We start from the raw sequence: 14,494 nt of genomic DNA on the forward strand, positions 1-14,494 counted from the left end.
TCTTTCTTTTGATCTACCATGTGAATAGATGACAAAACCTACTAGTGGGTGTAGTAGGCCCCTATTGGCCCACATCTATGGGGCTAATAGCAACTGATAATGCCTATTTAATAGCCTGACAACAGTCTAATCGACTGCTGCTACCACAGACTTGCACTATGTCACCCATACAGTCTAATTCATCTGCACTTTAATGCAGATTCCTCTCACCCTACCCTGAGCTGACATTTACAAAGCCCCTTCCCAGAATGTCAGGCTACTGTTTTCTCACATATTTGCCTTTACAAACGTGTCAGATGATGCTTTAAAGCGACATGTATTTTTATTTGGGGGGGGGGACTCATGGGTTTATCTCATTCCAGCTGAACAACCTGCAGTGATTGAAGATGACTAACGCTGCTGCAGCGGATTGAAGAGACTGCAGCTCAAGTGCAAAGCTTCATGTGGCAACACTTTCTTTTTCATGTTTACGGTCAGTGTTTTGTTCAAGAGTTACTTCACTTTTTATTCTGTTCCTTTTTTTTTATCAATACTTCTGTTTACAATGTGCTTCTGCCTGCTTTGTTATACGCTTGCAACATCCCAAAAATGTAATTCCACCTTGTCGTATGTATGTGGACAGCTGAGCAGAGAATGTTGAAATCTGTGTTGGTTATAGTTTTTTTTTAATTCTTCCTCATATTCTTTTTCTTCACATACCTCTGAACCAAGTATTCTAATAAATACTTTCATTCCTGTTTCATACGTGCTGTATGGGAATATTTATATTGTTTTCTTCTGTTTCTCTGCTGTTTAAATGCTGTTAAATGGGATGAAAATCCCATAAAGTATCTGAATTATGAAAAGAGATGATTCACACTTTGTTCAGTGAGAAACTCAATCTGTTTTTTGTTCTTTCTTTGTTGTGGGAGGGGACAGTTTGACATGAGAGACTCCACATGTTGAAACTACACGTTTGACTTACCCACACACAACCACACACACACAGCCACACACACACACACACACACACACACGCAAACACACACACACACACACACACACACGCACACACGCACACACACACACACACACACACACACACACACACACCCACACACACACACACACACACACACACACACACACAAACACACGCACACACACAACCACACACACACACAGCCACACACACACAGCCCCACACACACACACACACACACACATGCACACTGTGTTCAGCGGAGATAAAGACTCTCAGGGAGGACAGACGGAAGTCTACAACCATGTTGGGGCGCTGTGGTTTTTTCGCGTTATGTAAATGCAGTCATTGAGAGAGAAAGAGATGGACTTGAACATGTGGGGAATCCCAGAAGTATCTGATTACATTAATAATACATTAAATAATAAATAAAATAGACATTTATGGAAAATGAAAAAAAACAAACTTCTAATTACTTTTACTGGCTCTTTTTATTATTTCATCTCCTCACTCAAATAATTATCTTTTTCCTATTTTTGCCAAACAATGTTTCCTCTATTGCTCATGATTCCCATTTTACACACAGGCGGTGGGTGTCTCCATTAGTGCAGGAGGAACACAGACTAGAGAAACTGAAAGGAGAGAGTCTGTGTGACACAAACTACGTTTTTCAGTAGGTGAGTGGCCCACAGAAACAATAACATTTCTTGGTTATTATTGCTTTTGCCTGGTCTGAATCTGCAGTAATGAGGCTGCTTGAGCACCATGGGGAGGAGGACTTGCAACTCAGGAACAGCGACTGGTGTAACTAACAAGGCAAAAGTGAGCATGGCTCACATACCCCCGCTCACCACTAGACCCCTGCTAAAGAAGGGCCAAAGGTTTTGCCCTTTCGGAAAAATTTCAAAAATGTTGGGCACCCTGGACTTCTAACCCCCAAAAGGCACAACTAGACCACACTGTCAACCATAATACCAAATTTGAAGTTCCTAAGTTAAATCGTTTTTAAGTTCTGCTCCGGAAACGAAAGTGTGACACACGAACGGACGGACGGACGGAAGGACGGACTAGTGGAGCGCCATATACCCTCGACTACGTTGTCGCGGGGGTATAATAATATTCATGATAAATTAATTACATTTAAAGGTGCTATTGATAACATTGATAACATTCAGCCACAAGATGTCGCTTTCTCCCTCCCCCCATTCCATTGCATTTACTTCACGACAAGTCACAATTTCAGCCATTTATCAGTTTTTTCCACACTAACTGACGACCCAGAGATACCAGGTGATACCAACGTTGTTTTACTATTGGCTCAAAAGGCCTTTTGGGAAGCAAATGTCAGATATCTTGCACTGAGATAAACAAAACATTCATTTTGGACCCGCCAACATTTTAAAGAATATATTCGTCTACATAAAAATGTTATCAATAAGACCTTTAAGTGTACCAGTAAGCCTTTAAAGTGAACCAGCAGGCACAATACCATGGCCTTGGCTGGCACTGGAGCACCTAAATGACATGAAACTATTACTGATGTCACACCTATTGTCCAGGAGTCTATTTCTATAATTTACAGCGGGTGTGTCCGCACCCGCAAAGACTCTGTTTGCAACCTGATGGTGCACTACGTTTCCCTTCCAACATTTTAACTGAGCATTTAATAGGGCCCTCAAAAATTCCAACAATGACACAAAAAGTGCTCGCGTCACATTTAATAGATGTCAAAATTACCGTGTGACACTTCACCTGCCAGTGATGACATGATGATTCATAAGTGTCCAAAATCTAACTTTACTGCTTATTATAGAGTAAATTATAGGCCTTTTGAGGACCTTTCGACACGTCACAGTAGGAAAATCATAAAAATAATAAAAATAATCATGGCTGAATTCCATTTAGCAGCTTCACTGCCATCGTTAACAGTAACACTGGTGCTTTTCCAACAATTAGAAGTCAGAATGTCTGCTGTGTGTCTACTATGTAGGTAATAGTGAGTGAATTGGGGAGAGATTTCGGACACAGTTTAGGAAAAAATAATGGTCCCAAATAGGGAGTCAGAATAATATGAGAAGCTCTTTGAGTTCTCATTTGGGCCAATGATACATGCAGGTTAACCCAACTGACCACAACTGACACATACTGTAGCTGTCATAGCTGCATTGTTACTGTCACACTATATTTAGTACAAATCAAGGCAATGCATTGTCTAGTTCAGTAGATAGTTAAACACAAATTTCAGTGCCAATCATGTCACGTCAGCTAGAGTCAAAAATACCCAGAGTTGAAAGCCGTGATGTAAACATCCATCCATCCATTTTCTGTAACCGCTTATCCTATTCAGGGTCACAGGGGCAGGGCACACTCTGGACACCAGACTATCACAGGGCTGACACATAGAGACAACCATTCACACTCACATTCACACCTACGAGCAATTTAGAGACAACAATTAACCTAACCTGCATGCCTTTGGACTGTGGGAGGAAGCTGGAGAACCCGTAGAATACGGAGATGATGTTCATACTAGTTACAAAAGGTAACAATAGGCCTGACCTTGCTGACCTATTCTGGAGCTCCCTGATGATCTTTTGTCTTGCAATTAAGGGAAATTAAAAATCTGGCTCTGGCTGGTGGGTGGTGCTTGGTATTTCCACAACTGATCTCAACATGGCTGCCGGGTCACAAACTTTCTCATTTTACAACTAAGTAGTACACTACAAGATGTTTCTGAAAACATTTGAGGAGAGAAATAGACATTACAGTAACAGGATATTGATTCATATTTGATCAGCGCTGCCTAGTTTGACCGTTTGATCAGAGTTTGGGAGTGATTGACAGCTGTCTCTCCTACGGTCTGTGAAACCTTGCAGATGCCATTAGGAGCACCGGAGGACACAGAGGCACATGATTTTTTTCAGATTACCTATCTCATGCACTACTGTCAGTATATATTAGGACGGAGTATTAGGGCCACATTGAGGAAAAAAAATTGGAGATTTTGAGAATAAAGTCATAATATTACGAGAAAAAAGTTGCAATTTAATGAGAATGAAGTCATAATTTTACGAGAAAAAAAGTATTTTCCTCCTCCACATAAGAGGCAATTTCCCCATCAGGTCCGCGTGGTTCTTTCTCCGGAGTAAAGGAAGTTTCTTGCTCAATCTTTTCAAATTCCTGATACCTATGATAATGTGGTGCTGATGTGCCAAAAGATTAAGTATTTCAGTATTTGTGAAACCTATACTAAAGTATAATTTCACAAGATGCTCCACGTTCTTCATTTTCACACAGGTGACACACTCCTCTATTTCCCCTCTAAAATAAAAATGACTGCTTTATAATATTATGACTTTATTCTCATAATACTACGACTTTTTTCTCCTAAACTTATGACTTCATTCTCATATTATGACTTTTTTTCTCTTAAAGGGACTGTTTGTAAGAATCAGAAATGCTTGTTAACAGCGATACCTGTGGCCGTTAAGTCAATGAAAGTCAACGTCGGGCTCGCGCTTGTGCTCGCTCTACATGAACAAGCATCGCTCAAAACAGTGAGGCGACACACGTCAGCTAAAACCACAATATCACTCTATATTTCAGCTGCTTGGCAGTAATGTTAGCTGACCAGACGAAGGTCTCTCCATGAATCAATGCTGATCCTAGTGTTGGCTTTTCCTGCCTCAGCCTCCCGACCGCAGCCGGAGTGAGACACCGGCACCCAGTCGGAGACGATAACGTTTCTCTCTGCGGAGCCCGTCACTTCACAAGACACGGAAAACCTCTGTTGGTCTGGAGGAGCAGCAGCAGTTATTTCTGCACAAACGTCCACTGTACATTCACTAGATATTCTCAGAGCTAAACTAACTCTTCTGCAGTGTGTAGTGTGCGGGCATGCATGTGTGGAGCGAAATAGCGAGAACGAGCGCGGTGTTTGAGTGAAGGCAAGCAGGCAGAGGAGCAGAGGAGCAGAGTACAGCAGAGACTCCGGTCCAGGAGACCAAAGCTACGGTCTCCCCCGCGTCCTCCGACCGCGGCCAATACTGTTTTGCGAGATGGGCTTCACTAGATAGACCTTTGAGGTTTTGGTGCTTCTGTGTAGTTTGTGTTGGAGTCTTGTCTGAACAGCGTAGCCACACGCGAGCGCGCATGAGAGACCGACCCGGATTGATTTATACGTGTAAGAAGTTACAAACAGTCCCTTTAAACCTCTGACTTTACTCTCATAATATTAAAAAATAAATGTCTCGTAAACCTACTTTATTCTCGTAATATTATGACTTTATTCTTGAAATCTCAGATTTTTTTTTCCTCAATGTGGCCCTAATACTCTTTTATAAAAAAAAAACTATTTTTCAATCAGATTTACTCCAATTCTACCTTAATCTTTTAAATAAAGCCATTAGTTACAACCAGTAAATCCTTTATAAAGTGGTACCATGATGTCGTAATCGTAAATTCGTGAGCCTGGTTTGATAGCTCAGGGTTTATGCCCTTTTCTATCCATAGGCAATCATTGGAGGGAGGAGAGAGGAGATGGAGGAGGAGCCCAGTTGGTGTTGAGGCAGCATGGACCATGCCCGGCCAGTTGAGGAGTTTTTTTTTTTTTTCTCTTCTTGTTTTTTATATATATATATATATATATATATATATATATATATATATATATTTTTTTTTTTTTATTATTTTTTTTTATTATTTTTTCCATGTCTTCATCATAACAAAATAAAATAAAATGAAATATGGATAAAACAAAATGGAGAGAAAAATAAATAAAAAAATAAAAAAATAAAAAAATAAAACTTAAAAAAAAGCCAACATAACTGTGCAAGATCAATATCATGTGTCTGTGTGTGTGCGCTTGAGAGGGGTTGGGGTGGCTGACTGTCAGTCAGGGTGCAAATCAAATTAAGATAAGATAAGATATTCCTTTATTAGTCCCGCAGTGGGGTAATTTGCAGTGTACAGCAACAAAGGGAATAGTGCAAAAAACAAGATGCATCAGCTAACACAGTAAAAAAAAAGAGCTAAACAAAGTGTAACAAAATGTGAACCATTTAAATAGAAGGAAGTATAAAAATAGGAGCAGTATATACAGTATTGACAATAAACAGACTATTAACAAAATTGCACAAGTGAAAAATGATATTGCAAAATTAAGGCAAGATTAAAAAGAATAAGATAAAAAATTAAGTAAAATAAATATAAATAGGTAGATATATAGAAGTAAAAGGATGATGGCTAAAAGGATATCAGGATGTCTGTCACTGCAGAGAGACATACATCAGGAGGAGCAGGTGACTCTGACTGGGTCATACAGTAGCTGTCACAGTTGATGTGGTTCAGAATGAAACCTCAGCCCTGCACTGATTGGATGAGCCTGCTACTCTTCGTCCTCTGATTGGTCCGCAGCATGCTCCTCGTCCTGGGCTCTCCATCCAATCACAGCACCGCAAAGTTGTGCTGCGGAAGAGGAGATGTGAAGAGGAGATGGCTGAACTTAGATAGCCCTCCTGTGTTTGGGTATATCTCCACCATGGACCTTCTTCTCCGGAGGACAGAGAGGAGCGGAGGACGGCTGCTGGTCCTCGCAGTAGTGCTCGGCTGGTGTTTAGGAGCTGTGAGCTGTTTCGGACAGAATCTAGACAGCGAGTTCACCTTTCTGCTGCAAGCCGGAAGATCCGAGTGTTTCTTCCAGACAGCAGTGAAGAATGGTACTATGGAGGTCGAGTATCAGGTAACTGTGTGTGTCCAGCACACACAATCACTCTGTGTGTTCACATGTACATGCTGATGTTATCTGTGCACGGCTTAACGTGGAAACAGGAAGACCATGTTGATGGCTAACAGCTACTAATGTTATTCTGTTAGTTAGCTGCATGCTTTAAAGGACCCATATTATAAAAAAGTGAGATTTTCATGTTTTTTATTATAAAGCAGGCTTAAGTCCTATGTAAATACTGTGAAAGTATCCACACACTCAATGCACAGGGAAATACACACAGCCCGTATTCAGAAACTCTGTATTTCAAACAAGCTGTCAGGATTTGTGCCCATTCGTGATGTCACAAACATACAATATTTAGACCCTTGACACAATTTTTAACGTAAACTAAATGTGTCCCAGTTCATTCCTGGTTGCAGTGTATGTGAATGTCATCAGCTGACAAGTACACATGGACCCAAGCTGTTACCTAGCAACGCAATCTGTTGCAATTCCGTTGAAATGCACTAAAACGGAGCGTTTCAGACAGAGGGGCAAATCCAGGCATATTCAGGCTGACAGTATGAGGAAAATAAAGTTTTTTTTTTAACATTACAGCATGTAAACATGTTCTAGTAAAAACACCAAATACAAGTATGAACCTGAAAATTAACATAATATGGGACCTTTAAGTTTATCTGCATGCTCTACTCGCTATGCATAGCCTATTTATTGTTACAAGTCACCTGTAAGCTAATGGCAACTCATATGCCTTCATTAACTTAATGTTGTGGGAGTAAACAACAACAACCTAGCTCACATTTTCCAGAAAAGCTGGAAAAACAATCCATAACTTTATTTATAGAACATTTTCTGCAAGATTGTAATAAAAGAGGGACTTCCCTGAAAGAGATGACCACATGTGTTTCACTTAGAAAGATCAGTGATAATAAAAATACTGTACAGGATATGAGATAGTACACACATTGCTCATAGGAAGGTTTGAATGAGTCACTATGTAAATGATCAGATCCTGGTTAGCCTCTGGTCATCATCCAGCAGGTTGTTCCTGAAGGGAGGTCCTTGGTCCTGGTCCTGGTCCTGGTCCTGGTCCTGATCCTGGTCCTAGTCCTGGTCCTGGTCCTGGTCCCGGGGGACAGCTAACAGACAAGTGTTTACTGAGGGAAAGGACAAAACCCCATAAAAATGTCTGTTGTCTGACATTTAATCAGGCACCAGCTATTCAAAGGTCAACAGCATAATCTTAAAGTCAGTTCACAGCGTTGCTGTATAATTAATAGATGAGTGTCGAACTAGGTGATCATAAGGGACAGAACGGAGTTGATGACTAATGTTCTCTGTGAAATGTTGTTCCAAGTGCCCTTAAAACATGACAAATTGGTTACAGCGGCTACCAGCGAGACGGCTGCAATCAGACTGACCCTCTACACCAAAGAGGGACGGCATCTCAAATCACAGCGTCAGCACTGCAATGTGTGATCTTATTGATTGTCTCTCTGCTCCTGCTAGTAATACACCATGAATACTGTAGACATGGCTGCATTTTATATGTCTAAATACTGGAGCATACGAGAGGACAAGGTGGGAATTTTTAGGAGTGATGAGTGTCACAGGATGCCCACTCATCAGAGTTAATTTAGTGGTTTTGAGCAGCTGCCCCAGAGCAACAGGACCTCTATGTGCACACAGTGACATCTCCGGTCGACTGCTGCAGCTAACAGTTATTTTCATTATCTATTAATTTGAAGAGTATTTTTCTTCATTAATCGTGTAAAATGTTAGAAACAATGAAAAATGTCCATCACAGTGTCCCAGAGCCCAAGACGACGTCTTCAGATTGCTTGTCTTGTCCCAAAAAAAACCCCAAAATATATTCAATTTACTATCACATAGGTTGAAGGAAATACGCAAATATTCACATAAGAGATGTTGAAACTAGTGAATTTTTGGGCATTTTGAATTGATCGACTAACTGTTTCACCTCTTCTTCTGTCCAAACGGTGCAACAGCGTTTACAATGTAAAGTTCTGTTGGCCAGCAGTGTATTTGTTTAGCGGGTGAGTCTAAGAGACGACAATACTCTCTCTCTTGAGAGGCACTCGTCATAATCTCTCTTGTTTGTCCTGCGGCGTCCTGTTTGGTGGCCGAGTGGTGAAGACGCCCACCACGTAACTGCAACGTGTCTGGTACCATCCTGGCTGGGGACCTTTGAGGCATGTCGTATCCCTGTCTCTCTTCATATCTCTCTACTGCCACTATCTCATAAAGACAAACAAATCAATCTTCAGGAAAAAAGAAAGAAAATGGTTGACTTCAGAATATCATTAGTAGAGTTGTGCCGATACGGGAACAGAAATCAGAGCGAGGAAAATGTCAGCCATTTAGTAATATTTCACAGTGGAAAATCAAGTAAAACGGCGATATGTACAGTATATAAGGCTTCTGTTTTGAGGGGTGGCACTCAATGTTGCCAGTTTCAACACCAGCAATCTTATAAAACATTTGAAGATGCATCACACGAAACAGCACGACGACTTCACCGAGGCAAAGCGGGAAAAAAAGGATGAATCGTAGCAGTAAACGCTGGAAACCACATTCCAACGACGAGATCAATTCCACAAACATCGCCCAAAAGCAACGAAGATATTATATTTATCACGCTGGTATTGGATCGGTACTCGGCGTTGGCCGATACCGCAAGTTCAGATATCGGAATCGGTATTGGGAAGGAAAAAATGGTATCGGAACATCTCTAATCATTAGCATGTTGCTCAGTGTGTGTATGTATTTGTGTGTACACATCCAGGTGATAGCGGGCGCTGGTATGGATGTAGACTTCACCATCATCTCTCCAGAAGGCAACCAGCTCGTCATGGAGACTCGACGCTCTGACGGAGTCCACGTGTTAGTGTTACCTCACATTGACCTGAGTCCTTGGTCTTATTTCATATTACTGAGCCAGCTGGATCTGTCCGTTTATCTATGACTTTATTTCCTGTTATTCCAGGGTGGAGCCTACGGTGGAGGGAGACTATGAAATCTGCTTCGACAACAGCTTCAGTCGCTTCTCAGAGAAGATGGTGTTCTTTGAGATCATCATCGAGGGTCAAGGAGGAGATGTGGGTGGAGATGAAGAGTGGCCGGGATTAGAGGAGCCCGATGGAAGCCTTCTGGAGTACAAGCTGGACGACATCCGGGTGAGATGTTTGTTTGGGGTTTAGTAATGAATTCACAAAAGGAAATGTAGTTCACTATGCAGCTGACCTCTTACTAAAACCCCTGATGTTGGCATATATACTCAACCAACGTCTACACAACGTCCAGGGAATAAGAGGAGAAATAGTTGTAACACGTTTGTTGTGTAGGTGCAACCCAGGTCATATTGCAATCATGTTTTAATCCGGCTTGGCTATGTCAACAAAGCACAGAGAAACTCCGATTACAACATACAGAGGGAGAGTGACTTCATTCTCTGCTCAGGTAGACATTACTCCTCTATGTCTTTACATAGAAAATAGTTTTATGCTGCTATATTAATGCTCTGGATATCGTAAAGGGAACCTTTAAGGCCCAGACACACCAACCCGACATCAAAGAACTAGCGGCGACGAAGGCTGAAGGCTGACCATTGAGTCGTCTCACGTCGTCTTTGTCTTGGCCAAAAAGTTGCACTCGAAAACACCACAAAGCCAACGGTCAACTACCATGTACGTTCTGCGCCTGCGTGAAATGAAATAACTCTCTCTACCAGCAGGTAGCGGTAGTCTGTATTTGTCATTCAAAAAAGTGCAACCAGAAGACTGAGGACGGCGGATATACAAGCCGTTGTTATGATACGTACATGAAACAAATCGCCGACCATTTTCACACCACTCTCACTCACCACTTAGCTTCATTCCAGATGGCCATGTCGTTGTGAAAATATCTTTGTTGGAATGATCAGATGAGAAGGGCCCTCTATGTTTGTCCTCTTGACTTCACTCGTTGGCCTGCTTTCCTCACTTCTGTTTCTCTCCTCGTGCACTAATTCGCTTAAGCTGAACAGCCAATCAGAGTGATTTCTCTCACCAACGGGCACTGCTGCAGATTCAACATGCTGAAACTAGGCCGACAAACGCTCACAGACGGCCCCAAACTGTCCGATGGCAGACCGTCGGCTTGATGTGTCAGGGCCCTTAAGCCTGAATAGTGTGAAGACAAGTTTTTTTTTTCAGGTTTAGATCTGTCCCCTTGCTCCTGTAGTACTGGCCTCTGGACCAAATACTATTAAAGGTGCTACATTTCATATTCAGTGCATTAATATAACAGCAAACAACTATTTTCTATGTAAAGATATGGAGGAGGAATGTCTACCTGAGCAAAGAATGAAGTCACTCTCTCCTCTGTGTGTGTTGTAATCCGAGCTTCTCCTTGCTTTGTTGACATAGACGGGTCGGTCACGCCTGCTTTTAGTGCATGTTCGTGCATGTGAGCGTGCCCCACCGGCTTGCTAACGGCTACCACTTTGCACTGCTTTCATACGGCAGTTACAGCCGATAACGCCATCATCACAGAAGCGTAGCTCCCGCCCTCCGGTTCCCCGTCAGGTAAACACTGTTATCTCCGTCAGCACTTTGGCTGTTGTTAGCGCTGTTCGCACCGTTCGCTACGAGCCACTGCCTCACTGTCGCTATGATGAGAGCCATTGAGAGGCAATAGAAATGCTCCCAATCTCGTATTTAGCACTTTTAAATATAGCTTGACTGTTCAGAGGATGAGGCTAATGTTTCTTATTGTCAGCAAATCCCATGTAAAGACCAGAACCAACAATCACCTGATCCTACTAACACGTATTGTCTGTGTGGCCTGATAAATCTGATTCCTCTGTGCCAAAGAGCTCCATTGTTGTACAAAAAAACTATTAAAAGCACATCAGTGAGCCACATTGTTGCCCTGGGTAACATGTTCCCACATTATGATGAACATACGTACTATTTTGAGTCAATCCTACACACACCATACTGTTACCGTAAATACTCCCTGACTGACTCCACGGCTTTAAATAGTCCCCAACAAATGCACTGTTTCGTTCTGCTGTGCACTTGCCCTGTGAATAGTATGAGTGACAATAAAGTTAATCTTGAATCACTTGATTCTCTTAATCCTGTTTCAGGAATGTTTGCTAAAGACCACAGCGACCAGCTGTTTTATGAAACAATTTAGCCTCTTCTCTTTTATGACACTATATATCTCTGACCCATTTTCTTTTGTCTTTAGTAGGAATAAGTTGAGCTTGAGCACCACAGACAGGCTGGGGAAGTGGGAAAGTATTGAAAGATGCAGTCGTGGTTTTGGTCATTTCGTGGGATGTGCTGACAATATGGAAAATATAGAATAACGTCAGCCTTAACCATTAACTAGTATGTGTCTACTTGAAGACTCCTAACGGCTAACACCAGCTGGAAACTTTAGCTACTCTGCGGGTCAGACAAGCTAGATCAAACCACAGTGATGGTCTGGTCTATGGAATGACCCAATTTTATGATTTGCCTGCTGACAGGCTGACATTTAACACAAAATCAATACCAGCACAGAAAATAAACATGTCTGCTAAATTTTGTTGAGACCAAGCACTTAGGAAGTGCGCCGGGCTTTGATGCAGATTTTTGTAGTGGCCAAACGGTGGTACTACAACTTCAGTGTCCATCATGTGATGCCATTGGGCACAAAAATACTTTTTCCCGTAGACTTACATTGGGAAAGTACGGAGCCCCCCTAGACCCCGAGGAGAACATTTTTTGTTAATTCGTGCCCTCAAGTTAGGTCACTATCCTCAACAGAGGATGTGTCGACAATGCTTTTGAGATCCATCTTCTCCGTCAGTTACTTCCACTTCCCTCTCATTACAGCCACTACTTTTTTTTTTTAAATCCCTAAAACTGTCCTCCCAATGTCCTCAGGAGTCCATGGACTCTCTGCACAGACGCTTGGAGCGCAGCCGGCAGATGCAGACGGTGTTGCGGGCGTTTGAGGCCCGGGACCGAAACCTCCTGGAAGACAACCTGTGGAGGGTCTCATTCTGGTCCTGTGCCTGCGTGCTGGTGATGCTGTGTGTCGCCCTCACCCAGGTAAATGGAGCACTGACGCATCACATCACACCACATCACACCACACCACACCACACCACACCACACCACACCGCACAGCACTTCTATTTTAATCGTACACCCAACATCACGCTATCTGTGTGTGTGTGTGTGTGTGTATTTCTCCATTGCCAGGTCTACACTGTCCGTAAACTGTTCGACGATAAGCGGAGGGTCTGCACATAGAGGGATTATTTTGCAGTGATAAAAGACAGCCAACGAAGGAGAACAATCCAATCCAAGATGTTCAGCTGGTTACCCATTCAGACTGTGCTCCATTATCTCTCATTTACATGAACACCAGCATTCAACATCGATTTTAGTTTTTGTTTTTTTTTTACTTTGAAAATTTTGTTTTAGATCAGCTTGTGAGCAATAATTAAAAATTATTAGATCATGAAGGGTAACCAGATGGGGAAGTTGGTCATTTCATTTCATTTAGTGCCTTTAATGTCAAATCTTACCACAAACCAATGAGGAAATACTATTCGAAAGGCACTGCCTACGTAGACTGAACAATACATGTTGTAGTATAACTGCTGTCCTACGTTTCCGGAACCGGTGAGAGGTTTTTGGAATATTTCGTTAAAGGTGAAATGATCCTTACTAAAGGTTAAAGGTCGACTCAAAAGCTCCTGGTCCGCCGGTTTACAAGGGATAACAATGTGCAATAGTGTTGTTGGCGTATTTGTTCTTCCTGACGGTTTAAGATCTTTCCATCATAGTAGTGATGTGTCCATCTGACCAGGCGTTTCCTTGGTTACAGCCGTGTCGATGGTTAGTTCTTTTGAGATGTTACTGATTTCAGTTCAAGTCCATGCTGAAGTGTCGACCCATAAGAATGTAGAATAAGAAAGAGGGATGATTTGCAGTGTGATTGCCAATAATGTACAAAGTGTCAGCACTCTTCAGACAAATATGTGTATGTCGGTTCAGATGTGTATCAGTGTGAACGTACTGATTGTTAAATGTGTGTTTGTGTGTCTCTGGCTTCTGTTTTGTCCTCTAGATGATCAAACTTGTCTTTTTTTTTTTTTTTTTAAACATGTTTGTGACAACAGGATGTGTGACATTTTGATTCTGCTGAGACAGCCATAGGGAGTTTTTTTTGTTTTTTTTTAAATAAGAACAGGCTTTCATTACATATTCAATAGAATAAGTAAAAATCAGGTTTACACAGGAGTCACTGATATTAATAAATGCATTTTTTACACAGGAAATACTTGGTTTGACGTGAGTTGTCTTTGACAATTAAAAAGAAAACGGTAACATGGAGTCTTTTTAAATGTGTTCTGTGATGACTTGCATATGAGAAACCTTAGTGCTGCCACTTGGCACACGAGAAACCATATCTATTTGTCCTTTTCTTTTTAATCTTTTATACAAGATTGTTTTTACTTAACCCTGCTTGTCAGTGTGCAGTATTTCCCCCAGAGCCACTTGGAGGAAGCAATCAGGAGTCTGAGACCAAACATGTACAGACACACTTTATTTCTGCTGATGTCGCTCCGCCTAACGTCTGACCTTAAAAAAACATTTTACAAAAACAAAGTTGACATTATCTGACATTAAGATGAAGTTGGTGTAAAGGTTAAATACCAGGTATATTTAATGAGATACTTAAAGAATCAGCATGAATTAACTGCACTTGTCGGTGAGTAGTAATATCGGAAAAACGTT

At 41.7% G+C, this 14,494-nt stretch overlaps 1 protein-coding gene across 1 annotated transcript; it reads left to right on the top strand.

The window, feature by feature from the left end:
- The first annotated feature begins 6,362 nt into the window (after nucleotides 1-6,362).
- On the top strand, nucleotides 6,363-14,095 carry tmed1b (transmembrane p24 trafficking protein 1b). The gene is made up of 5 exons (XM_037763643.1): nucleotides 6,363-6,701; nucleotides 9,496-9,593; nucleotides 9,697-9,886; nucleotides 12,629-12,796; nucleotides 12,950-14,095. The coding sequence occupies exons 1-5, from the start codon at nucleotides 6,378-6,380 to the stop codon at nucleotides 12,998-13,000; spliced, it is 831 nt and encodes a 276-aa protein (XP_037619571.1). The 5' UTR covers nucleotides 6,363-6,377; the 3' UTR covers nucleotides 13,001-14,095.
- Nucleotides 14,096-14,494: the final 399 nt, after the last annotated feature.

Source organism: Sebastes umbrosus, chromosome 3 (genome assembly GCF_015220745.1).
Source record: "Sebastes umbrosus isolate fSebUmb1 chromosome 3, fSebUmb1.pri, whole genome shotgun sequence".
In the NCBI taxonomy this organism is placed as follows: Eukaryota; Metazoa; Chordata; class Actinopteri; order Perciformes; family Sebastidae; genus Sebastes; species Sebastes umbrosus.

Excerpts from the sequence above, each read along its gene's own strand:
- tmed1b (XM_037763643.1), top strand. The coding sequence starts at position 6,378 with ATGCTCCTCGTCCTGGGCTCTCCATCCAATCACAGCACCGCAAAGTTG. Across the intron at positions 9,887-12,628 it reads ACAAGCTGGACGACATCCGG|GAGTCCATGGACTCTCTGCA; the intron begins GTGAGATGTTTG and ends CAATGTCCTCAG. Across the intron at positions 12,797-12,949 it reads TGTGTGTCGCCCTCACCCAG|GTCTACACTGTCCGTAAACT; the intron begins GTAAATGGAGCA and ends CTCCATTGCCAG.